General features: G+C 56.8%; 1 protein-coding gene across 3 annotated transcripts in view; it reads left to right on the top strand.

Annotated features, from left to right (window-relative positions):
* WHRN (whirlin) overlaps positions 1-25,285 on the top strand; it is a 57,764-nt gene extending 32,479 nt beyond the window's left edge. For 2 of the 3 annotated variants that reach the window (XM_075519687.1, XM_075519685.1), the window contains 10 exons: positions 9,803-10,005; positions 10,409-10,445; positions 11,759-11,971; positions 12,307-12,519; positions 19,545-19,616; positions 20,022-20,619; positions 21,823-21,924; positions 22,819-22,997; positions 23,658-23,780; positions 24,537-25,285. In XM_075519687.1, coding sequence (XP_075375802.1) covers positions 9,803-10,005; positions 10,409-10,445; positions 11,759-11,971; positions 12,307-12,519; positions 19,545-19,616; positions 20,022-20,619; positions 21,823-21,924; positions 22,819-22,997; positions 23,658-23,780; positions 24,537-24,719 — 1,923 coding nt within the window. In that variant the 3' untranslated portion in view covers positions 24,720-25,285. The remainder of the gene's footprint in view (positions 1-9,802; positions 10,006-10,408; positions 10,446-11,758; positions 11,972-12,306; positions 12,520-19,544; positions 19,617-20,021; positions 20,620-21,822; positions 21,925-22,818; positions 22,998-23,657; positions 23,781-24,536) is intronic. The other variant, XM_075519686.1, reaches the window with a different exon arrangement.
* Positions 25,286-25,891: the final 606 nt, after the last annotated feature.

Here is a 25,891-nt window from a genome sequence, read left to right as displayed (position 1 = left end):
ACAGAATGAAAATGCTGAACTTGGAGGTCTGGATCAATCCAAGCCTTAATCTCTATCTCGGGTCCTTAGCAGGGAAATGGGGTTTTGGACCCTGCCATGTGAGAGGGTCACTCGGGCACTAGGGACGAGGAGCGGTGGGAGCATCCGAGGGAGATGGCTGAGCGTTTCTCGGGGCAGTAAGAAGCGAGAGCTGCTGCTGGAAGCTCCCTGCAGACCGTCCTTCTCGCCCAGGGTGTACAGTTCTCCTTTGGGCTGGCCACCTCGCAGCCGCTCTGCCTGCACGCCCGGCCAGGGTACACAGCCATCCCCCAGGGACGTCAACGCGTGCTTGTTCATTAGCACCAGGTCACGGTGAGAGGCAGCGGGGACGGCGCTCTGGGACGCGAGGATTTCAAGACAGAGATGATAAGAGGCACAGGACAATTTGTTTCTGCCTAATAGAGCTGGGAGGAGAGGGACTGGCTCGCGCTGCCCCGGGCGTCACGCGGGTGACTTTGCTGAGTCGGCAGACCCGCCATCTGAAGCAAGCCTGTTTGTCCCCAGCGCCTGCTGACCCTGTGCCAGAGTGTCAGACTCCATCTCCTAAACGCCAGAAGCCTGAAAGCCTAAAGGCAGGAAAAGAAAAAGAAGTTGCATTGTTTTCCTAAGGTTCTTTCTGCTTGTTTCGTGTTTAGTGCTTCCGTGCCGCTCCAAATCCCTCTCTTCGCTGCACTGGGAAAATTGCTGCTTTTCTTGGTTGGGTCCAGCTACCGGTGAGCTCAGCACAGCTGCTGTCACACTGCAAACACGCACACGCAGGAAAAGTCACAGCGGCATAGCACACGCCTTTATCCCTCCCCCTCTCACTTCACGCCTGCTAGGAAGGCAAGAAAATGATCACGCGCACGCTGTAGTCGAAGCACATGGAGCGGTGCGTGCTACTCCCCTCCGTCCCTGCCGAGCAAGGTCCCCGCGCTGTGGCAATTGTTTGCACACCAGAGCCTCTGCTTATTGATTCTTTAAATCTCTCTCCTGCTGTTCTGTTTTCTAGTAACTGATTTGCGCGTGCCAGCAGGCCGATACTTTCCCGAATGTCAGGCTTTATGTGATTTCAGATACGCGCAGACGCTTCCCACCCTGATTTGTGTATGCTGCAGGCAGTAAATTTAAAACTACTTGGAGGTTTGGAGATAAAGAAAGGCCTTTTATGTTCTGCCGTTAGACGTGGTCGGGCGTGGACTGCATCCACACGCTCCCTGCGCTGCTCCAGGTGGGGCTGGAAGGGACGTGGTACCACGAGGGGGGAAGAGCTGCTGGGCAAATGTGATTTCCAGATAATTTGTTGCTCTCTAAAATAGAAAAATTGTGGGTTTGTTCAATGTGGGCTCAACCCAACCTTGCTGGGTCGATGGGAAGGTTCCTGCTGACTTCCCAGGCAGGGAATACTTCGGTTTTGCTGCTTTCACTGACTTTGTTACCAGAATTGTTTGAGTTGATTCTGCCAGACTTTTCGTTTTAGGGAAAACCTTCTTGCATCTGTGGCACCAAATCAGAAGGTTTGAATGTTTTAATAACATGTTTTACATTTCCCTTAAATTTTGATTAAAGGGCGAACAATGTGATATTGAAAGCCGGTCAGAACCAAGGAGGTTTCTCTCGGGCTCAAAAGCTAAGCTGGCTTTTGGCTGCTGCGGAAGCAGGGGCCGTGGCCCGGAGAAGCGGGTCCCAGAGGAGACGTAGCCGTGCCGATGCCCGTTTGGGTGCTGCTGCTCTGCTCCCTCCGGCTTCACGGCCACGAGGCCGAGCGCTCTGCAGGGGCCAGCAGAAGGCGGGCTGGGTCGCTGCAGTCAGGCAGTAACCAAATATTCATGCTCTTGGCCTTGGCCGCCCTTACGTTTATTCATTCATGAAACTTCTGACAATGCGCTCTTTGGGCACGTTTTAAAATATGCTGCCTCGGTGCAAGTTCTCAGACTGCAAAAGTGCAGGTTAGCAGAGGACTGCAAAGGAGGAACGCGAGCCGGTCCGGTTTGCTTTCGGCTTCTGTCCTTCCTGCCTCCTCCGTGACGTTCGCAGCGCTGCCGTACAGGAGCGGAGCTTGTTCTGCTGGCGTTCGTGGCTCTGCTCATCCCGATTTCTTCCTCGTTCATTTTTTCTGGTGGTGTATTTTGACAGGATTTTTTTTTTTTTAAGCCAAATTTTTTTTTCCTCTCCTTGACCTTTATATCAGAAATAGCAGATTTCAGGTAGCTTTCTTTGAACAAACTACTCAGTATTGAGTTCCCAGCACAAAGGCTGGGGTAAAAAGAGCCTACCACCATCCACGTATATCCTTATACAAGAGAAGGAGCGAAGAAGAGAAACTGTAAATAGGAAGAGGTGAATGATTTTACATCGTCGGTGGCAGGCATGAAGCTGCCTCTTGAAAACTGGCTTGTATTTTGAGGTCCGCACGTAGACAAAGATACTGAAAAAGAGAAGATAAAAGAAGAGTCTCGTGGCTGCCTCGGAGTTTGGGGAATAAGCTGCATAGTGCGAAATTCAACGAGGAGGTGAGTGGTCGTGGTACGCAGGATGTAACCTTTCCACTGGAGGCAGCGTGTCGTGGTCCCGCAAACAACGTCACCTTTCCAGGGACAGGTATCGTTGCTTAAATTGCTCCGCTTCTGGGAAGTTACCAGAAACCTCCCCGCAGCCGTGCCAAAACCACTGCCTACCCCAAGAGACAATCTTCTTTCCTTGTATCCTTTCATTTCCAGTCCGTATCTGCTTTGTTCCTCCTATTCGTATTGCGAGGTGTTTGGGGAAAAGAACGGGTTTTCAGGCAGCGCTTGGCACCCGCGGTTCCCTTGCCTTGCTCCCAGATCTGTCTCTGATCCTTCCAACAGGCTGCCTTGGCCTCCTTGCACGGGGATCACCTGCCCCGACCTGTTTCCCTCCTGGGGAAGTTGAGTACCTCCTTATTTTTCTGCGAGTCTTAACCTGGCCATTTCCAAATCGATTCATCCTTTTTCCTGCCCATATTGTGAATTTCTTAAGGTCTGCTTTTGGTAATTATTTGTGCTAGAGAGAGACTCCTTCTACTTTAGTGGCATCCACAAGTGTAATTTAACCTCTCTTCTAGCGCGTTAGTGGCATTAAATAAGACTGGTGCTGGTGCCAAACCACTTGGCATCCTATTAGCCCTGGTATTCCCAGCTCAATTTGGTGTCATTTAACATTAACTCACGTTTAAAATCTCTCACCTATTTTTCTGTCTGTGTGACTGAATTTCTCCCAGAGCCAATTTTGATTATTTTTAAGAGACTTTAGGTGCTCAGAACCCTTGTCTTAAGCCCATTAAGTTTCTCTTGACTGCACCTCCCTTTCCCATGTTATTCTCTGTGTCTCCAGAGGGAGAAGGCCAAGGCTGTCATTGAGATGTGCTATTCTGAACTCTGCTGCTTGTCTGTGCTCCGTCACCTCTGGCACGTCATGCTCAGTCCCTGCTTTTCAGGTAGATTTCTCCCGAGGAAATGAGAATAATCCCATTTTTAGAAGTGGTTAGGCACTTAGCACGTCCCGTTGTGTCCACCACCGTTAGCTGAGCACAACTGAAAACTTGTTCCTGAAATACCCAAGGCAATAATTTTTCTGTGTTTTATTATAACTTTTTCTGTCTTATTATTACTTCTTGTATTCTCTGTTGGTTTGGAGCTGTGCGTACAGCAAATCATTTGCCAGGGTCAGCGTTTGTTTTAGAGATGTAAACGAGGCATCTACTGCAGTCTTTTGTTACCTTCCCAGTTGTCCTTGACTTTGTGGAAAAAAAAAAATTATTATTATCTATGTTAATTAGAAAAAAATCCTTTCCAGCTCTAATAGGAGGCTATCATCAAGATAGGCTGATTTGCAGGCATTTGGGCCGTCCAGCGATTCCCTTATCTGCCCTTCACCAGCGATTATTTTTGCAAGGTCTTTTTTTCCCCCTGCACGAGGTGCTTAAACTTCTCCGAGTATTTTGTGGCTAGTTGTTCTCAGCCGGTGTTAATATCCCGTCAGCACCAGCTAGAGGTGGTCTTGTGCTGGGCACGATGCTAACAGAGCACAGGAGACCAGAGAGCCGTGAAGGACTCTGGATAAACATCGAGGCAGCGATGAAGGACAGACGCAGACAGACGAAGTAGCTTGTCCAGGGCCCCTCTGGTCTCCCTGATACGGCGAGGGCTTGCCAGGTTCCTTTTGGTCCACTCTTGAAAGGAGAAACTAAAGAAAGGTTATTAAATCTGTATAACTGTCTTGAACAAAAAATAATGACATTTTAATCCCTGATATGGAAAACTATTAAAGATTCATAATTGCAATAAAGCTATCTAATCGAATTTGAATTTTCATGGTTTTGGTGCTGCAGTAAGCTCGGTGCTCCTTGTTTTAGCAGCAAAATCCACTCCAGTGGATTAGAGAGACCGGAGAGATGATCCTCATTACACCTGAATGCATGTTTCTCTTGGCAGTTTAGGCACTTGCATGATTTTCCCTCCCTGTTATGGTGGTGGTCAGCAATTTTCTGATCGTTGGTTTAAAGCTGACAGAGCTCGAAGGGAACCTGGGATATTCGTGGAGTCTGACAGTTGGAAACGTGGTCATTTGTGTCATTTGCCTTCCCTTGGGCTGGCTCCCTCCCTCCCTTCCCGGTCCTTGGTCTCTCTGGGTCAGCTCAGGCAGAGCTGGCTGCCTCTGGCTCTCTTTCTGCAGCTGGTTCAGAGAGGTGAGGTCGGTTCCAGGCTCTGTCTTTCAAACCAGGGAAGTTTCACATCCGTAGCGTATGATACAGGCAACCAGTCCGTGCTCCGCAGTCTGCGGGGGTAGGTGGGAGTATCCCACCCTGACGCAGCTCTGCTCTCTGCCCTCCGGCCAGCCGGTGCAAAGGGCCGCCGTCCCCCTGGTCGTGACCTGCCAAGTCCGACCTGTGCCCAGAGCTGTCTCTGATCCTTCCACGGGGAAAGTCAGAGGAGGGAAAGGCCAGCCAAGAGCAGGCGGCTTTGTTTGCAGGACCCGCTGCTTTGAGCATCCTACTGGAGCCAAAGCAAAAGATGGCGCAGCGGGACCTGGCCCGTGCCGACGCCAGGGCCTTGCAGTGGCTGTTGAAACGCAGCTGCCGCATGCTCCCTCTTCCCTCTGAGCTGCAGGCGAGCCCAGCTTGAAGGGGTTGGCTCCCCTCTTGGCTGGCCATAGGACTGTGGGTTTATCTCTTGCCTACATCATCTCTTTTGCCTTTAGCTGTGCAGCTGCCCTGTTAACATCGGTTATGAAGACAGCAAGCAGAGGGCTCCGGCTGACCCACGTGAGGACAAAGCTCAGGGGCCCTGCCAATGGTGTTGGCGGGGACTGGGCTCTCCTGTGCTGCCACAGCCCTTGCTGTCCACCAGCCCCTCTGTGTGTCACAGAGGAAGGAACTGTCCCCAGAAGAAAGAGGCAAATCTGCTCAGGGTCACTGGACGGAGCTGAACGCAGAACCAAGCTGAGCTGCGTCCGAGCTGCCTCTGCTGCTTTTGCTCCGGCTCCTTTCCTCCTGTTGACGCCGCGCAGAGCGTTCTTCCAGCCTCACCGAGCATCCTCTGTCCTTTCATCAGAGGGAAGGGCAAACAGGAGCCCTTCTCTGGCTTCTCATTACTGCCAGCATTATTTTGTGTAGCTCCATCAAGCTCCCCACACATTATCTCTTCTCTAAATTTAACAGGCCTTATCTTTTCGATCTGTCCTTTCACAGGCACCTTCATCTGCCACTAATCATTTCTGGTTTCTTCTCTAGAACTTTTCTCTCTGTCTCTCCTTGCTGAGCAGGCAGAGATGTACTCAGGGAATGCACTCACAGCAAGGTCGCACATTCACTTGGATATCGCCATTACACTAGTTTGAGCTATTCTCGATGTGTTTCTTACCACGGTTTCCCATCACGTGTTTTTGTTGCAGGCTTGCTTGATCATTCTCAAATCGCAGCTGCACACTGAGCAAAGTGGTCCATGAGCTGTTGGTCGTAGTCTTTTTGCCTGTCTGCTCTGTTCATTCAAGAGGCATCAGCCACGTCTCGGACAGCTGGAAGGTCCTGCCTGCTTCTTCACAGGACCTTTACCAGCCCCTTCTGACACCTCTAGTCTGAACTAACCCAACTAGTTGAGTGTCGCTGGTAGGTCTTATATAATCATAGAAGCATTTAGGTTGGAAAAGACCTTTAAGATCATCGACTCCAACCGTAAACCTAACACTGCCAAGTCCACCACTACACCATGTCCCTAAGCACCACATCTACACAGCTTTTAAATACCTCCAGCGATGGTGACTCCACCACCTCTCTGGGCAGCCTGTTCCAATGCTTGATCACCCTTTCAGTGAAGAAATTTTTCCTAATATCCAATCTAAACCTTTTCCTAATATCCATATCCAGTCTAAATCTGGACTCTCTCCTGGGCTCAGTCACACTGCTGCTGCAGGCATCTTAAGATTTTCTTCCCCACCTCCTGGATGTTCGATAACCCCCAGGTTCTCCCATTCCTTTGCATCTCTTTGTTGCTTCTCCGGGAGATCCTGTGCCATCCCTCCCTCTGCATCTATTTTTGCAAGGCCAGAGGAGCACAAAGGTCTCCGTATAAGACGCTCCGTGTCCCTGCAGTGGGCAGGGAGGGAAGCTGCCGTGCCTCCTTTGCATGCAGAAACTGCCTCTGTAATCCCTTAATCAGCCTGAGCGATACCTATTTGCACAAGTGCCATGCAGTGGATTCGGGGGATTTCTTCTGCCCTCCCCTGGAAAGCAGGCTGGAGTGAGTGAAGTGCTCCCGGAGCTTTGTGCTGCTCTGAGGCCATGCCACCTCTGCTGGCATGGTGGCCACCCACCAGTCCAGGACGGTCCTGGGGACGGTCCTGGGGCTTCCTGCCACCCCGCAGCAGCCGTCTGGTCCTGTAGCCATGTGGGGAGTCGGATGAGAGAGCCGAACCAGCTGAAAGCCAACCCTGCAAGAAGCAGCCGTGAGTTTCAGTCCGACCCATTAACTGAGGCAGATCACTGCTGCGGGCCGGTGAAGGGGGGGTGCTTCTGGGCGCTGAGCTGGATGGGAAGAGCCAGATTCCCCTTGGCAACAGCCTCGTGTGGATCGGCTAACGCTTTGACGGTCTGCACCTGCATGGAGGGGGTCACCAGTGCTCTGCAGCCTCTCGGTGCGGATCGCGGGGCCAAGAGTTTCCCCAGGGTCCGGCGTCCTGGCTTGGTTTTGCAGTGGGGCCAGCGTGGCTGCTGCCTGGCACCACTTGGGCAAGCAGGCCCAGGGCCCCTGTAAAAGGCACCTGGAATTTTCTTTAAGACTCATTTCAAAACACAACAAAATGTAATAACAATTAAACTGCTGCAGTCTCCCCTCGAGGGCTGCTTGGAGGAGCGTAATTCAAGGTAATGGTGTTTTTCTTTGCTATTGAGCCAACTTTGCTCTACAGCAGTCTGTCTGGGAGCTGCCCTGGTGCCACGGGAATGAAAAAACTGTTAGAAATGAAAGGCTGAGACCACGGCGTCGCAGAGTTACGAGAGGGGCACGTGGGGCTGGACCGTGGCCTCTGCTGTGATGGCAGCTCCCAGACTAAAACCCTCTCTGTGAAATGGTCAGTCACACTCCTGTTGAGACTCTGGCTCGTGCTCCTGGTTGTGCCCTGCACCCTTGGCTGGTTACGCTGCGGCCGGGACAGCCTCCAGCCACGGGGTAACTGTCCCTGAATGCCGGCAGGGTCCGACCCTGCTCACCAAATACCCTCACCCCAGTGGGACTCTGGGGACCGGGATTTGCATCCGTTTCAGACAGCCCGAGGTGGGTCAGTGGCTCACGAGATGAGCACGGAGCCAGGGTCCTGCTGCCCCTATCCCCTGTGACAGAGCCCTGCGAAGGCGTGTTCACTCCTGCCACCCAGGGGCTCTCCACCGGCTCGCTCTTCTCCTTCTCTCTACTTGATTTCTCATAAACACCACCTCCGGGGTGGTCTGAACGGTCACAGCCCTCAAGACAGCCAGGGCTGTGGTCAGGGGTCTCTTCTGGCCCGTGGCCCAAGCAGCAGGATTTCTCTCTGTCTTTTCTTCCCCGTTCTTGTGCTCTCTCTGCCGAGGACGTCCTCATGGGGATGCCTGGAGAAGCCACAGTCTGGTTTTATCCGCACGGTATCTGACACCGTGGCATGGCCGCTCTGCCCTCGGTTCCAGCCCTTTGCTGGATGCACTAGTGGAAGGGAAACGTTGTCCCAGGAAGACAAAGTGAGAGCAGCGGATGCCTTGACAGGAGTCCTGTTAGCCTGGAAGCCTTGGTGGTTGTTGGATCGACCGTCTGGTTGCCACAGGCGCAGCAGCGCAGGCTCGCGGAAGCCGAGCGGGAGCGCGCGCGCGCGCAGGTTGCCCGCGTGTGCGTCAGTCCGGCTGCTGCAGCCCCTGGCCGCCTTCCATCTCAGCTGGCAATGCTGCTCTGGAGAGCAGCCGATGCGGGCCCTGGCCCTCTGCTCTCGTGAGCTTCAGCACGGCTGCAGCACAAGACAGAGGCGACGTCCAAGTGCGGGGGCTGTACCGTGATTTCTGGATCAGCCGCTGCCTGACCAGCAGCTGGCTTCCCCTCCCTGCCGCAGCAGTCGCTGCTCGTGCTTTATGCTGAGCTGAGCTTTGCTGGTGGTAGTCCTGATGTCCGCTGTTTCACCCCAGCGAAGTTCAGGGTACCCCTCCGGTGAAAACTCGGGTGGCAGCAGAGTCCCAGCCCACCACATAGACCGTGCAGTGGTTAACCATGGCTTCTCACTGCAGTAAATCATTTTAAGAATATGAAGAATTAATCCCGGTCCTCTGAGGCTTCCTTGACCCAGCAGTAGAATGAGATGGACTGAGCTGAAAAGATCATATTAATTCTCCATGTTATTTTTTGAGCCTTAGAAATTCTTCCCTCTCCCTCTTTTCTCCTCTTCTCCTCCAAGATGGAGGCAAGTTATTTAAAGGAATGTCTCATTCTTCTTGCATTGCAGCATAAAGAAAATAAGACTGTGTTGTGAGAGAGCTGAACAGAAGCCTATGGTTAAACGAAGATATGAAAGAGCGGTTTCAAAGAGGTGGCTTATCAGAAACAGGGTGAATTGTGATATGGGCGTGAGGAGGAGTGGCGCTGAATGCCCTAGAAGCAAAGAGAAAGAGGCCCTGGGATGAAGGGGGAAATACCAGCTGAGTGCTGTGTCTTGAACATGGCCAGGCTGTCAGGGAAGCTCCTGATTACAGCAAAGGCCCTGGCCACAAAATGAAAGCTCTCAGGAGCAGCTGGGGAGGAAATAGGAGGAGAGGAGAGATGAAATCCAGCTGTCTTAGATCCTGCAGTTTACAGAGCGTTGGAGACTGTGGTGAGACACTCGAGTTGAACCCTCCCTGCTGCACACAGAGATCTGAGGTTTGGGGCTTCCGCAGATGGTTCCTGGCCTCCTGGATCAGCAGGAGGGATTGGGGCTGGAGGTCTTGATATTCTTTGTGGGTTGTTTCTAACCCAGGCGGGTCTGCACATCTAGTTAATGGAGGGGACTGGGCAGATCGGTCTGACTTGGGATCCTAAACAGGCTCCTCCAGGCTTCGCACCCTGGTCCGTTGCTGGCTGTTGTCTTGAGTGCTTGGTCTCCAGCCACCAGCACTTGGCCCCTTTCCCTCATCTTTCTGGGTGCCTCCAGTTGCTGTGGTCCTAGTTTGATGGTGGGGTAGACTGAGTAGCTCCTCCCTGGTGGGAGAAGAAGGCGTATTCCTAACGGGAAACCCCCCAGGGCCTGCCAGGCTCACCCCATCCTGACTCCACAGGTAGGAGACCAGATCCTGGAGGTGAACGGCAGGAGCTTCCTCAGCATCCCCCACGACGAGGCGGTGAAGCTGCTCAAGTCTTCCCGCCACCTCATCATGACAGTGAAAGACATCGGGAGGCTGCCCCATGCCCGCACCACTGTGGACGAGACCAGGTGGATAGCGAGCTCCCAGATCGGAGAGACCCTCGTCAACTCAGCAGGGTACGTGCTTGGTACACCCCGTGCAAGCTTGCCGCGTAGGGCTGCCCACCCAGCGCTCCCGTAGGGTACGTGCCGTCCCCCGGGATGGGCGTGGCGTGGCAGCGCGTGACACGGTGGCCGCCTGATGCGCTGCGATGTGCGTCGGCAGCCTGTCTGTGGGAGAACCCCCGCTGCGTAGCGTGTGTGGCCCCCATACCTGGTGCTTAGAAGACAGCATCTCTGGCCCGTGAGGCGCGTGGGGTCTGGACAGCGCGCTGCTGCCCCTTCCCCGTTCTCTCGGGCCAGGAGCTTTTAGCTTACGGGCACGGAGAGGAGAGTACGTAACAGATCTCGTGCCAGGCCTCGGGTGATGAGCGACGGGCACGCGGCGCTCAGTGCTGACTGGTCTTCTCCCTCCTCGCAGGGCGGTGGGCGATCATGCTGCGGAGGCGACAGCCAGGGTAAGAGATACCAGGGCTTCCTGATGCCTCGTGAAAAAATCGCCATCGTTGTCTCCTGTTTTCCATGGGAGAGGGAGGGCTTTGGGCTCCTGATTATAAAAGGGACGCTAGTTTTATGAGGACTGGTGGGTTTTAACTGGCTCCGGCCTTTCTCCTGCCCATCTCACTTTGCCGGCTGTGTTTCTACAAACAGGGCTCAGTTCTGCAGCACATCCGGTGCCTCCTAGCCTGGGAATGGTCACTTTAATGGGCAAGGGGCAATGATCACACGTGGGCAAGGACTGTGGGGACCCCCTCCACCCTGCAGAGGTGACCGTGATGCCTTCCGTGCGGTGGCTGTCTCTGGGCCCTGACAGCTCCTGGGGTCTTTCCCACCCGAAGCAGAGCTGAGCCAGCCCTCTCCAGCCCAGCAGCCGGTGGCAGGGCTGCGGCGGCGGCAGGGACTTACCCAGTGCCGTGACTGCATCTTCTCCAAACATCTCTTTGCAAAGCACATTTCTTTCAAATGGAAATGCAACGGCAAGGTTTCACAGGTGGCTCTCACTGATAACGGCTTTGTGCTGTTTGCTGGCACAGCACGCTCCCAGCCTCAGCTCCTTTCAGTGTCCCCGGGACAGTCAGGGTCTTGTCTGGCTCCATGTCCCTACGCTGACTGTGCCAACACCGCCAGGGAGGGGAACAGCAAGGACCTCCTCTTAGAAATCCTTCTCAAAGAAAAAAACCTTTCATCTGCAGCCAGACACGTCTCTCCCTGGGACTCCTTTGGTTGCCAGCGGTTCTTTCTTCAGCAGGGTCTGCTTCGAGCTTGCAGTGGGGGCAAACGTGCCTTTTACACAAGATGGGAAGCTTGCCTCTCTCTCGTGGCCCCAATTCCCCCAGCTCTGCCAGGAAGGAATAAAGCCTGCTATTAAATCAGTAGCTGGTCAAGGGACAGCGTCCACGCTTGCTGAACAGAGCTGGGAAGCCGGTTTTTTATTCAACTGGTGCTGCATAAACTCATGGCTCTGGAGTTACCCAGACAAGTCGTGACACTAAGTGAGCGGCCGTGCTGGTGAATCCTTGGGGGTAACTGCCTCCAGTCGTTCTCGGCATCCCGCTTCCAGTCCCGCTTTCCAGCTTCGCCACGGGTAGCTGGGTGCAGGCAGTGGTCTGAAACACAGGCAGCTTGGGCTGCCGGCAGAGCCCAGAGCAAGGGGGCGGTTGCCAGTCCTGCCTGTGCTGCCCAGCTGCCTCAGCAGAGCGAGCTGCCCTCCTTTCAGCAGCTGATTCCTTGGCATCCCAGGTCAAAGCTTGTCTCCTGTCTTCTTCTGCAGCCCGTGTTTTACCGGGGCCTGGCCGGCTCCCAGGTAACGCTGAGCAGCATGGTGAACCAGACCCGAGTCATGCTGGAGGAACAGGCGCGGCACCTGCTGAACGAGCAGGAGCGGGCGACCATGGGGTACTACCTTGATGAGTACAAGGAAGGCAACATCTCCGTGGATGCTCTAGTCATGGCGCTCTTTGAGCTACTCAACACACATGCTAAGGTGAGGCCCACACCAAGGTCCGGGACAGTTTCTTCCACCCCGTGGGCTGAGCAGAGCCGTTGTCACAGTGTGGCTCAGTGCCTCCAAGGTTATCTGCTCAGGATCAAGGGTGAGGGTATGAAAGCAAAATCTAGATGTAGGACATAATGGGGGATACAGGCTGGTGTTCAGTGGCAGAGGAGCTTCTAGTAAAGTTTAGGACCAAACCTCCTCGTGCGTCACCTGCCAGTACATCTCATTACCACTGTTGAACCGTGTGGGAGGATGGGTCTTCACCTACCCAGGAATATGGTCGTGCCCCAACCTCTCTTTGGTTGTCTGTCTGCCTGGCCCAGTTCTCACTGCTTTCAGAGGTGCGGGGTGTGATCTCCCCGCAAGACCTCGACCGCTTTGACAACCTGGTGCTGAAGAGAGAGATTGAGTCCATGAAGGCTCGGCAGCCCTCGGGGCCCAGTATCGGCACCGACTCCTACTCGATGATGTCCTACAGCGACACCGTCTCTTCCTCCAGCAGCCACTTCACTGCCACAACCGTCAGCTCGGCCCGGGTGAGTCCCTCCTGGCTGTTCCTTTTTCTTTCAACACCTCCTCCTGGCAGCCCTACAACAAACTCGCTTCCTCGAGGTGCTAGAAAGGCATTTCACCCTGCAGGAAACCACCTTCAGTCTGCTTCCCCACCTTTGGGTGGATTCCCCCAAAGCTTTTTTTTTTTCCCTTGTGGACTGAGTGCAGTAGCATGATTTGTAGGTGGAATAAGGTGATGCTGTGACACGTGCTTGGTATCTCTGTGCCCCTGAGACTGAGATGCCACTATCCCCTGCACGGGGCTGGGCCTGGTGCTAAGTGTCACTTTGTCCCCAGCAAGGGAGGCAGTCTGCTTCCCTTCCAGGACCTTCACTGCACAACGCGAGCTGCATCCACGCAGAAGTCTCAGCGACTTGTCGCTGCCGCAGCGTGCCTGCCGCTATTCACCAGCTCTGGCTGTTGCTTTTAAATCGCCTCCTTAAAGACGCTGGCTCCCCATCCCAGCGGGGACCGCAGCGGCCAGGCCAGCTGCATCCTGTCCCCTGCCCACTCTCCAGCATTAAGCGGCCGCGCTCCCACGTCTCTCTGCCAGGCATTCATTGCACGCACCGTCTAATTAAGTTATTGTAATCACCTCGGAGTGTGCAGGCACACAGCCCCGAAATTAATTTCCTAGCCATAAAATGCCTTTCATCATAAATGCATTAGCAACCTTGGAAATTAAAACCTTCATGAAAAGAACGGATGACAACGGGGCTTTCTGCTAGTTTGACAGCAAGCAAACCAGCCCACGGCCGGGGTGAGTGGGATTGTGCTGCGGAGGGCCCAGGCGAGACAGCCGGCGGGGGAGAGGGGGGGCTGTCCTGGGGCTCTGCCTGCCTACGCTTTGGTCCTGCCTACGCAGTTTGGTCCAGCCTCCCAAGAGGCCTCGGAGAGTTTCAGAGCATCAGAGCTGTGCTTTTGTCCCGTTGCCTTCACAAATACCCGTAGGAAAGCCATCTGCTCTGTTCAGGATGGATTACAGCGAGATCCGTTCTGGATCAGGATCAACAAAGCGAGTTTTGCGCTGCTCTCCGAAGGCACGCTGGGAAAATCTGTCTGAAGCATCAGAGGGCTAACACAGGTCTGCCGGGACTCGCGCGCGGGCCGCGACACCCTGGTCCCACGCTGTCCCCGGGCCCGGGGCCGTACCGCTTGCTTTGGGTGCGCCGCGCCCTGTGACACCGCGTGCCAGGCGTGGCTGCTGGGCCCGGTGTGCGAGCGATGGCCCAGCGATGGCCCAGAGGTCAGCGAGGGAGACCGGGGTGCTGTTCTGGCGTAGAGAAGAGGGCGGGCACCATCTGGCGGGCCCTGTTTTAAGAGCTTCCCGCAAGAACCTGCGCCCCTGGTCCCACCGCAGCTCCTCCCTGGCAGCGTGGCACCTCTTCCCACGGGCGTGAGAACGTGAACTCTGAGCTCTGCCTCGGGCGGTGGGGACAGGCACTGGAGATGTTTAGCACCACTGCTTGCTAAAACAACTGCCACGCAAAGAGCACGGGCTCGCGGCCATGGGTGCTTATCTCAGCTAGAGGAGAGAGAGAGAGAGAAGAGGGGCAGAGCTCCCAAACTGTTTCCTCTGCCCTGTTCTGCCCTAAGCCCCTGCTGCGTTGCCCTCCCCAGCCCCTCTCGCAGGAGGGGCTCGATTCAGCCTTCGCATTCAGCACTGGATGCGGCTGGATGGGGGGGGGGTGGGGGGAGGAGGGATGCGTTGTGCCGGGATTTGCTCGTCTCGCTCATTTGTTCTGCATCCTCCCTGATGTTATGTTTTCGCTTTTATGCTTGTTTTAATCTGCTTTTCCCCTTGCACGTCCCCAGGAGCGGCTCTTGTGGCTAATAGACCTGATGGAGGTAGGGGCCGTCAGCGAGACGGGGAGCTCGAGTGCTGCGGTTGCCATAGTAGACGGGTTGAGAGTGCGTGCGAATGTGCGTCGGGTGGGAGGCGGGGTACAGGCTGTCCAGGGGCCAGCATGCGACCCGGCCACGTGAACAGCCGCCTCGTTTCACCCATCTCTGCCTTTTCTTCCTGTGGCTCTGCTGAGCCCTTCCAGAGTCCCTGTCCCCAGCACGGCTGCAGGCCTTGGTGCTGCAGTGCGGACAAGACTCAGCCTTGAACCAAACCCGGCCGGTACCGCTGTCCTGCTTGCCCTAAAGCCCTGAGTGCCGCTGACAGCTCGGGGCTGGGGTTTTAGAAGGACCAGCAGCGCTGATGCCTGATGGAGCCCAGACTGCCCTTCCTGCCTTGTTGCCTGCTCTGCCTGTGCTGTGCTGTCCTGCTGTATGGGCACCCTGGCTAAATACCAGTAGGCTGGTCACGTCTCGTCACGCATCCTCGGGGATGGGGGAGAATTTTCCTTACGGGCCTTGGGTCTGCAAAAATCTGTGCTCCAGTGCCGGAGGGGTCAGCGTACTCACGTTGTACATGTTCAGCCTTGGAGAAATCCTCGTGCAGACTTTAGAGAGGCTAGACGTGGATGTGGGGAGAGCCTCAGGAATCCCTCTGTCATAACAGAGCTCTTGGTTGGGAGGAGGCTGAGAAGAACAGCAGGCTTGTGCCCTGCAACACCGCTCCGTGGTGTGGAGTGCGTTCCCTCCTCCTTGTCTGGGAGGAAATCAGAGGGGTCAGCGGGCTCAGCACGCACAGCAAGTGGTGGAGCTGAGAGCCGCTGGTACTGCTTGGGAGAGAGGACCTCTGGTAGCTGTGTTTGGGCCTCAGGAACCTGGCCCAAAAAGCCACATCCCTCCGGGAATGGCACTTACGTAGAAGAGGATAGCTGTAGTGTTCCCAGATTGAGTTTATCGCAGGCACCCTGAACCGTGGGACACAGATTTCTTTGGCTTCGTGACCAAAGGCAGTGACCCTAGACCAAACCCCCTGTCCCGTCAGCTCTCCATGGGCCGGTGGGTGAACTTACGCCAAAAATAACCAGCATGAGGCTGATCAGAACCTGCCACGTAAAAAGTGATTCTGTTACGAGATGCTTGAAGGATACTCAGAAATAAGACAAAGCCGCGTTTGGTGGTGCCACCCACGGGTGATGTGTGTCTGCCTAAGTGTCACCATCACCTCTTGTAAATCTTGGATCTCAAGATGGGTCCTGCAAAGCAGAGGTTAACTGCAGGCTGCGATAATCGGCTGCAACTTGTCTGATCGGAGCGGTATGAATTTCAAAGTGCTTACAAGCAAGGCAGTCTAGCATTTCCTGCCTCCTGCCCCAGCCCCCGTTGTTAGGATTAAGGAATTGAAATCCCTGTTGATTTCATTTTTCTTCTCCACTGCCTCTTAGCAAAGGCGCTGTCATCCAAAGGTGCCTTCTCCTCCCAGGGCCTGATTCCACAGGCACTGACTTGCTCCCAGCTCCCTGAAGCTGCAGGATCGGGCCCAGTGCAGTAACCCAGTTGAGTTGCTAGCCCCTGTCTGTCTTTGGTCTCCGTTTCACAAGAAGTATAAGTAAGGAGAGCATGGCACTGGGCTGTTCGTCTCTCTGGAAAGTGAATCTCAAGCACAAGAGCCCACAGCCTCTTTGGCAGCTGGCGGATGATCTCTGTGTCCCCAGAGGGAGAGCAGAATGAGGGCAGAGAAACAGGGGACACCTTCCTCACCTACGGCCACCGTTACAGAGCTGCTCAGCTCCCAGCTCTCCTCCGACCCCCTCCAGGACAGGCACAGACATCCCACGTGGAGGCTTCCCATGTGCTTGGCACGGTCCTCTCGGGCAAAGAGGATAGAGGCAGAGTGAAGCCACCACACGGGTGTCACTGCGTCACCCGCAGAGCCCCTGAAGTCAGAGAGGTCTGTGCTCAGGCTGGGGCCGGGGGCTCTGGGGCTCCTCCAGCCCCGCGGATGCGTTCTGGGGTGGGAGAGGGAAGGGGAGAGAGGAGGAAAGCTGGCTTATTCTCAGACCGGCGCAGTTGTTCAAAATTTGAACCCTGTGGGAGTCAGGCTGAGTAGCTCTGCAAAGCTCTCGTTAGCAGTAACTGGAAAATAAGGGACTCATTTGGAGCTGTGAGGTTAATTAAAGGTTGGGTTGTATTCCCCAGGGAGGTGGTAGTTTCTCCACCGCTTAATCTGCGAATGGAAACTGGCTGCCTGGCTGAAAGGTGCTCTCCAGCTCCATTGCTCCTGCCGTGGACTCCGTGCAAGATAGGGAAGACAGAAGTTTTCCAGCTGCGCCCCGCAGAGGGGCCGGAAGGTCCTTGCCTGGCCTCCAGTTTCTATAAGTAACTGGAAAATAGATGAGGTAAAGGAGCAGAGAGTCAGGAGAAGGGAGCAGCCTCCTCAATAAATACTCATTTTTCAGAGCAGTGGCACGTGGCTTCGATGGGTCTTTCAAGGGAAATCCAGGAAAGCACAGTCTTAAAATAGCCAATTCCTGAAAGCAAACATGCTCCGCTTAAAAGCCGTTACATTTTATAGCCCAGAGCAATTTCTATGTAATTGCTTTTGCCCCCAAAGTACTAAGCTTGGGGAAAGGCAAATCTCCTGCTTGTACACTTCAGCAGGAAAAAGTGCCCTCAAGGAGGTGAGCGGTTTTAGCGGCCCTGGCTGTTCGGGGCGAGCAGAGCCAGGGCAGCGGGACTGGGGCCGCCCGCGGGGCTGGCGGAGGGCGCTGGGTGCAGCTGGCCGTGCCCGCCCGCCCTTCGCCAGCGGGATCCGAGCCTCGGAGCAGGCTGGCCCTAGCTGCGAGGCCTGGGCTGGGACGCGGCGCGTGGCGTGCTCGGGGATGGGCTTGGTGGCGCGGTGATGGGCACGGGGTTTGGTGGCAGGGCTGGAGGAGATGGCACTGGCAGATTTTAGGGGGGCGTTGGGCAGACTCCTCTTTTTAGTAGCGACGTAACTATGACTGCTTGACGGCAGGCCGCTCCCGGTCATATCGCAGGGGTCTAGTCCTGATGCACTTGCCAAGAGCTCAGTGAACTCTTGGAGGCAGATTGAGGCTGGCAGAGGCAGGGCTGGAGAGGGAAGAGTTAGGGACACAGCTGAGATCCTCCCGAACACGGCCAGGCTGGTGCTGAAATGCCACCGTCTCCGCCTTGGCTCCTTTCCTTGTGCACGCAGCCGTTTGGCTGGGTTAAAGGCTCTGGGCAGCATCTAGAGGTGGGCTGGCGCAGGGGGAGGGTGGTACTTGGGCAGCTTTCTGCAGAACAGCTTTCTCGTTAGAGGAAACAACGGCAAAAGGAGGGAGCTCTGCGGCGAGCGCGCTGGTGCGGTTTGGTGCAGTTTACCCAGCGCTGCGTTTTGTCCGCCGGAGCATCTCTGCTCCTTGGCGTCACGCGGGGACGTGATGGCACCCGGGGATTTTAAACTCAATGGCACTTCAATCAAATCTGAAGTCGTATTGCTAATGCATGCGCAGCCCAGAGCAGTTCATGATCATTTTAATCAATATGAAGGCAGGTCGCTTTTGAAATAGCCCTGCCTGCCTCTTCCTCCAGCCTCAGACGTATGGTGTTGCCCCATCCTTCGTGCCAGCGCTGGGACGTGCAGAGTCCTGTGGCACGTCGGGTCTAGCCGAAGCCTGTTCTCTCTGCTGCTGCTGCCATCTTTTTCGGCCAAATTTGTCTCCTGCCCTGGCTTGGCTGCACGGTCAGTAACCCAAGAAGGGGTAGGGGATGTTTCTCTTTCAAAAGCCACCTGCCTTTACGTTGGATTAAGTGATGATGAAATCAGCCCTCATCAGAGGAAGGAGTGGTTTCCCAAGGGAATACTTCCCCTGTCACTCTCTGAACAAGCCATTTCTTTTAGTTCTCGTTCTCCAGGGTTCCTTCTGAAGCCACAGAGATAAAAGCACTTTCCATCAATGTTTTTGCTGCTTCTCTAATGCTCTTAATTGTCTCCCGTGTCTATTTTGGGACACTAACATCTTACAGGCACAGCAGCAGCCTCCAGCAGATGGAAATGCAGATGCACCAGCGTTTCAACTAATCAGCTGTTTACCCTGCAATAAATAACACACAGTTAAACACAAACCGTACCCTGCCCATTCCAGCACAAGCACACAAACATCCCCGTGAATGTGACAGAAGCGAGGTACGCCCTTTCTGAGCAGCAGCAGCACCTCTCGGACCAGGAGTCCCTGTGGGAGGGGGGTGCCGAGTCTGGGTTTGCTCCTACAGGGCCTTGCCCGGGAACCTGGCAGGGAGCCGGGGCTGCGCGCCGCCGGCAGAGCCCCCGGGCTGTACCTGGGGCAAAGCCAGCAGCAGAGCCCTGGCTCTGGGCTGGACTCTGGACCAGCTGGGTTCAGCCCTGTTCAGGGCCGGGCCAGGCCAGGCATGGCTCGCCAGGGCCGAGCTCCACACCCAGCCCCCGGTTCTGCCAGCCCCCGGTTCTGCCAGCCCTGCTGTTGCTTAGCCAGGGTGCCCGTTTGCTCTGCTTGACTGTATCCAGCGTCCTCCCCCTGGGTCCATCCTGACTGACGGCTGCCCCTGCGCAGACAGACTGACAGATTCCCGAAGCCCTTCTTGATTTCTGGAGCTGTGATGTGTTCAGAGCTGTGTCGTGACTTTTTCTAATGACGTTTTGACTCATGGAAGGAAGGCAGGGGCAGCGGCTTCTATTTGCATCTGAGACCGACCGCTCTGGTTTGCAAGGGAGGGAAGTTTTAAACTTTTTCATTGCCCTTCTCCCGGGAAAATTCCAGGTATTGAACCTGCAGCCCTCAGAGCTGGTTCCTCCCCTCCTTCCAAATTAGAGAGAGGAGCTGAGATTTGGGTTAAGAGGAGCACACCTCCGCGGCAGAGGAAAGTGCCCTGGTGGGTCAGGTTCTCGGCGTGCTTTGAGCGCGCTTCTTAGCCTGGGAGAGTCGTTTTCCCAACCAAGTTGCTTTGCTCGTACGTGTGAGTCCCTAGGGAACCTCCCAGGAAACCAAAACCTTTGGGTGAAAGACTGGCCTTGCGCGGGGGGTTTGGGCAATGCCCTGCCTCACTCTGCATGTTCCCTACCATGCTGGCACTGCGGCGGTTGCTCCTTGCTGCTGTGACCTGGTTTTCTTTTCCTTCTTTGCCCTATCAGAACACGTCAGAATTGGAGGGAGGTGGAGATGGCCACCAAAATAGCATCAACACCCTGCCGGACATCTCCCTGGTAAGACACTGCACCGTGCTGCTGTGCTTCGGATGGGAGCGGGAGGCAAATTGACGATGCCGAGTTTTGCTTCAGGTTCTGTAGCTCTTTGCTACATCACCTGCCCGTGGTGTCACTGCAGTCACTGAAGCAAATTAATCAGACCAGTTAGGAAGAAGGTTTCTGGCCGTCGGAATAAGAGTAGCATCTGTGCGAACCAGAGCAAAAGTTGGGTAGTTTGTCCTCTAATCGTCCTCATTTGTGAGTCGTATTCTTGTTGCCAATAAGGTCAGAAAGGCGTTTCTATGAAAATCGGCTCATTTTGCCATGGTCACTGTGAGAAGGCAGACGCGGGTGACTGTGGGCCTGGGGAAGTTCTCGCAGCTGAGCGTGGTGTCCTAAAGGCTTCTGTTCTTGGTTTGGCAGGATGATCTCTCCTCCTTCCCAGATGAACCACCCAACTTCAAGCCCCCACCTCCTCCTTCAGCCCCTCAGATGCTGGACCCCTCTGCTGCCCAGCACAGGAACCCGGGGAAAGACAAGCCCAAGCGCCCTTCCTCCGAGTCCTCTCAGTCAGGCCTCTTCTTCGTGGCCCCCCGCAACCCCACGCCCCCTCCTAGCCACCCCGAGAAGGACACAGTCAGCATGACCTCCACTGCTACCACATCCACCGAGGAGTCTGCCCCAAGCGCTATCTATGCTACCATTTCCCCGGCCCTGCACAGCTCCAGGAGGCAAATGGATGCCCAGCTCTCCTTGGTCAGCCAGCACCCCATCGGTCCCTTCCCCAGGGTCCAGTCCCCAACGAGGCTGAAGAGCCCACCCCCGGAGGGGCCCGCAGCCGGTGGGCTTCGGAGCCCCCCGTCCCCGTCCCCTCCTCCTCCCCCGCCCCACCCGGCACCCCCTCCGCCGGACAAGGGCAGCCCGCAGGCCGTGGCCAACCAGCATTTCATCATGGTGGAGGTGCACCAACCCAACAGCGAGCCCGACGTCAATGAAGTGAGGCCCTTGCCCCAGGCCAGAGGTGGGTGTCACGTCGTCAGCCGCGGGGTGAAAAAAACCCTCTCTGGGGTGTTCCTCGAGAGAGAAACGGGAGAAGAGACGGACCTCAAGGGCAGGAACTGGGGAAGGGGGTCGGAAGAGTAAGACCTGCGTCGGGCTGCCGGTCCCTGCCTGGTGCGAGGCTTGGTTGCGGGGTTTCCCCGTGCCAGCGGGGATGCGGGCTGGCAGCGCGTGCCGCGGGGAGTCGCAGGGGAAAACGTTGCCGTTTTGGTTCAAACTCCGGGTCAGTAGAGGTAAAAGGCACAGAGCCCGGATGGGTGCAGCAGTGTGCTGCTGTTTGGTAGCTGTGGGTTGGTTTGCTTTTTTTCATAGAAAAGTTTTCAATTCAGAAAACAGCTTGACAGCATCATGGCAAAAAAAGCGAAAATCCAGGAAACACATGAAGCCCTCCTCGGTATTATCAGCAGTAGCGGTGTTAATCTCGGAGACAAAGCCCTCAGCCCTGGGTTTTGGCAACGCTGGAAAACCTGCGAGGCCCCGGGCCAGGGCGGCCGGCTCCCCGTCGCATTCCGCACGCTCTTCGAAGCCTCCCTGGGTTCCCCGTGCAATTCAGGCTGACCTTTACTTAAAGACCGAGCTCTGTTAGGCGGTTGATTGCGACTTCTGTCTTGTGTGGGCTTGGTGGCGTTAGTTCATAAAATCTGCTTCCAGTGGAGTTTTAAAAGAAAAAAAAGAAGCAATTCTGGGATTTTTCCCATTAACTCCAGATTTCGGGGAAAAAAAAAAAAAGTCTTAATTGTGCCCACACTGAGCTTGGGAGTCAGATTTATTCTCGGCATATCCCGGGAAAAGGAAGGGAGGAGCGTGGGCTCCCTCGGCAGGTCCCGCGGCGAGCGGCTCGGGATGGGAGGGGTGGCCCTGGAGCCCGAGGGTGCCCAGCCCCGAGGGGGGGGCTCTGCTTTCGGCTGGGCCCCGTTGGGGCTGGGGGTGCCCCCAGCATCCCCCCGCCCCCGTGAGCCCCTCGAAGCGCCCTGGCCGCGGCCGGGCTCCCGGGCACCCGCGCGGGTGGCGTTGTCGCCCTCCCGTGGCCCCCTCCTCCCACTGCAGCGGGGTCACTGGGGGGCGATGGCGCTGGGGGGGCCGGGTCCTGCCGCGGGGTCAGCACTGTGACCCCAGCTCCGCCGAGCCCCGGAGCCGGCTTCCCGAGCTTCACCCCCCTCCGCAGGCGCCGTCACTCCCTTGTTCCCGGCGCTCAACTCCAGCGCAGCGTCTCGGTCTGCACTTGGGGTCGTCATCCTCCGAATGACAGCATCACGGCCTCGTAGAGGTTGGAAAAGACCTTTAAGATCGTGGAGTCCAACCGTAAACCTAACACTGCCCAGCCCACCACTGCACCATGTCCCTGAGCACCTCATCCAAACGGCTTTTAAATACCTCCAGGGATGGGGACTCCACCACTGCCCTGGGCAGCCTGGTCCAGTGCTGGACAACCCTTTCAGTGAAGTAACATTTCCTCATATCCAGTCTAAACCTCCCTGGCACAACTGGAGGCCATTTCCTCTCGTCCTGTCACTTGTTACCTGGGAGAAGAGACCGACCCCACCTCTCTACCCCCTCCTTTCAGGCAGTTGTAGAGAGCGATGAGGTCTCCCCTCAGCCTCCTTTTCTCCAGGCTGAACAACCCCAGCTCCCTCAGCCGCTCCCCATCAGCCTTGTGCTCCAGACCCTTCCCCAGCTCCGTTGCCCTTCTCTGGACACGCTCCAGCCCCTCAATGTCTCTCTTGGAGTGAGGGGCCCAGCACTGAACACAGTAGGATGTCTCTCCTCGAAGCGGAGAAAGCTCCTGCCTGGCAGCTCCTCTGCGCTCAGGTCTGTCCTCATCTCCTCCCAGGCCTGGTGTGGAGCACGGGCTGGCTCCAGCTGGCCTCCAGCAGGATCCCTGAACTCGTCGCCCTCTCCCTCCATCCCAGTTCGGGATCTGGGTTGGATCCTGGACCTGGGTTTGGGGCCACTTCTTCCTTGATGCTCCCTGTGCACAGCTCTGCTCTTCAGCAGGGGTCCGCTTGGGAACCCCGCTCTGAAGTCCAGGTCGAAATCCCAGGGGACCTGCCCAGCCCTGGGAGCGGGTGAGATGTCCTCCCTCTGGTAGGTGGCCCTGTGGGTGCTCGGCTGGCCGCAGAGCCGGGCCGCCCGGCCTCTAACAGCCCTCGTCTCTCCCCAGCCTCCACGCTCTCCCAGCTGTCAGACAGCGGGCAGACCCTCAGCGAGGACAGCGGGGTGGACATCGGGGAGGTCGAGATGAGCGGCAAGGACAAGAGCCGGCAGCCGGTCCCTGGGAAAAGCCGAAGCCTCAAGGAGGCCGCGAGGAGCGAGGGAGCGGCAGAAGGGGCCTCCAAGCCGGTGAGGCTGGGTGCCCGGGGGCCTCGGGGCGCTCCGTGCGGGGGGGGGGGGCAGCCGGGGCCGCCAAGGGGCAGTGCTGCTCCCCGCTGCCTCGGCTCTGCTCCCGCTGCCTGCGGGCAGCAGCCCCTCTTGTGCTTCGCCGGGTGATTTTTGCTCTTGTGTCAGAGCTGAGTCAGCTCGCTGGCGGGCTGAGCTGCGGGGAAGGGAGCCGGGAGCGGCTGAGGGGGCACTGTCGGCCGAGTCACTCCATCCTGGGTAAATCCGGTCCCTCCCGGCTCCGGCAAGCAGCTACCTGGGACATGGCTCCGAGGGGACGTCCGCGGGGCACAGTGTCCCATGAGTGAGGTCACCTGTCACCCGGAAGGGAAGGTGGCAGCAGGTATCAGAAGGAAACTGGAGGGTTTCTGATGGTGGCGAGGTTGAGGGGCGCAGGCAGGCAGCCGGAGAGCTGCTCCGCTCCTCCCCAAGCCCTCCCAGACCTGCGCACGGTCGGGATCTTGGATGTCAGGAGTCAGAGAGCAGCTGCAGGCAGCGTGTCTGTCCCTCTCCCGTGGAAGCCAGCCGTGGGTGAACCTGCCTGCCGCGGGGCCCCGGCCGAGGGAGCGCGGCAGGCAAACGGTGCCTGGCCTCCCTCGGCAGTGCTGCCGTCTCTCCCCGCAGCCGGGGCTCCTGGAGCCCACGTCGTGTCTGATCCGAGTGTCCAAGAGCGCGCCGACCTTGGGGATCGCCATCGAGGGTGGAGCGAACACGCGGCAGCCGCTGCCCCGCATCGTCACCATCCAGGTAGGGCAGGCTGAGAATGGGAAGAACTCGATGCGCTGGAGTATCCCATCCCTCTCCTCCCTGGACAGGCGCAGGAAAGCCCTTCAGCCACGGCCAGAGTGCAGCGGCAGCCCTGCCCCAGGGGGGATTTTGGAGGTGTGCTTTCCCCTCCTATAGCCCTGCCCCTCCCCAGACATGCGAGGCAGTGTTCTGCTCGGTTGGTGGCTGAGGATTGCATTCGTGTCCCGTGGGTGATCCCATACCATAAAGCACGTCCTGGGAGCCAAGGATTTGCTGCAGACATTTCAGAGGGGCTCTGGGCAGCCCCGAAAGCTTGGCTGGTGTCTCCAGATGTCTGGAAACTCCCTTTTTCTGCGAAGACAGAGGACCGGGGAGGGGGAATGGCGGATGATAGCTGGGGAACTGAGCCCTTGGGAGCTGTCTCCCCGCACCATTTCCTCTGCTCTTTACTTGGGGCAAAATTCAAGCTGTTTACAGCAAAAGAAAAGCAGAGCTCACTGCGCCTTGGTTATTCTTGGCCATCCCAGCTGGTGCTGTGCTCCAGGAGCAAGCAGGAGGGAAGCCAAATTCATCCCCTTTTTCTAAAATGTGAAATGTTTCATTTCCATCATGTTCACCCTGAGCCGGCGACCGCCGGGTCAGGGTGAACATGATGGAAATGAAATATTTCCCATTTTCCCAAAGCCGCCTGTATTTCATTCCTGGAACGAGCCGGGGGGGTGGTGGGACCGTGAGCTCACCACCCCTCTCCCGCAGCGCGGAGGCTCGGCACACAACTGCGGGAAGCTGAAGGTGGGCCACGTCATTTTGGAGGTGAACGGCACGGGGCTACGGGGCAAAGAGCATCGGGAAGCCGCCCGTATCATCGCTGAAGCCTTTAAGCTGAAGGAGAAGGACTACATTGATTTCTTGGTCACAGAATTCAACGTCGCCCTTTAGGAACCCAGATGGGTTTTGGGAGAGTGGCTTGGGACGGGGAGCACCCGAACGGGGATGAAAGGCAGCGCTGAGGTGTGAAAGCAGCATCCCACCACGCAGAGCCCTCGCCCGCTGTGCCACCCGCACGTACAGACACCCCCAGCTCGTCCCCAAATGTCCCCCCACCCACCGCAGACTCTCGCTGCCTGAGCAGGGCAGGCTGAGAACGGGCAGAAATCAGTACACATCCCTTAAAGTCTTCATCCCTGTCCTCTCTGGGGTGGGGGGCTGCCCTTTGGGGACACCCTCTCCCCCTCGGCCAGGCTGGGGAGTGGGGTGGGAGGACGGCGGAGGTCTGGGTGTCCCCACTGTCATTTGAGTGCCACACGCAGAGCAAGGTGGGCCCGTGGCTCAGGCTGGAGGGGTTTTTGGGTGGACGCTGCTCCCTCGGGTGCTCAGGTGCCCGGGCAGGTGGCACAGGCCACGGGTGGGGATGCAGAGAGAGCAACCGGAGGCCTTGTAAATTGCTGGCAATGTCGTCGTATTTATATATACAGAGCTTGTGCTTTTAATTTTTCAATAAATCTATCGGGTTAGAAAAAGGCTGTTTGTGGGGGTTTCTTCGGGGCTGGGACGGGGGCATAGGGAGGTAAGGGGCAGGGATGGCCTCGGGGCACCCCAGCACCGGCAGGGCAGGTGGGGGTGCAGTGGCGATGGGCGTCATGGCTGGGCAAAACTCCCCGTTCCCGGGGAGGGGATGCCGATGCCCCATCGCTACCCCCATCCCATCCCATCCCATCCCATCCCATCCCATCCCATCCCATCCCATCCCGTCCCCTCCCATCCCATCCCACCCCATCCCATCCCCTCCCATCCCACCCAATCCCATCCTACCCCATCCCATCCCATCCCATCCCATCCCATCCCCATCCCATCCCCATCCCATCCCATCCCACCCCATCCCCTCCCCTCCCCTCCCCTCCCCTCCCCTCCCCTCCCCTCCCCTCCCCTCCCCTCCCCACGTTGGGCCCCCCCCGCCCCGCTCCGGCCCGGGCTCCGCCCCACCAGGGGGTGCCCGCGCCGCATAAATTATGACAATGAGCGCCATCCGTCGCGGCTCCGATTGGCCGCCCGCCGCGGGCTATGCAAATACGGGGAGGGCGGGGTTTATGCTAACGGCCTCCCGTTCCCCG

This window comes from Mycteria americana, chromosome 17, assembly GCF_035582795.1.
Source record: "Mycteria americana isolate JAX WOST 10 ecotype Jacksonville Zoo and Gardens chromosome 17, USCA_MyAme_1.0, whole genome shotgun sequence".
Taxonomy (NCBI): Eukaryota; Metazoa; Chordata; class Aves; order Ciconiiformes; family Ciconiidae; genus Mycteria; species Mycteria americana.
Note: the sequence above shows the minus strand (reverse complement) of the source record. Positions and strands in the feature narration are given on the sequence as shown.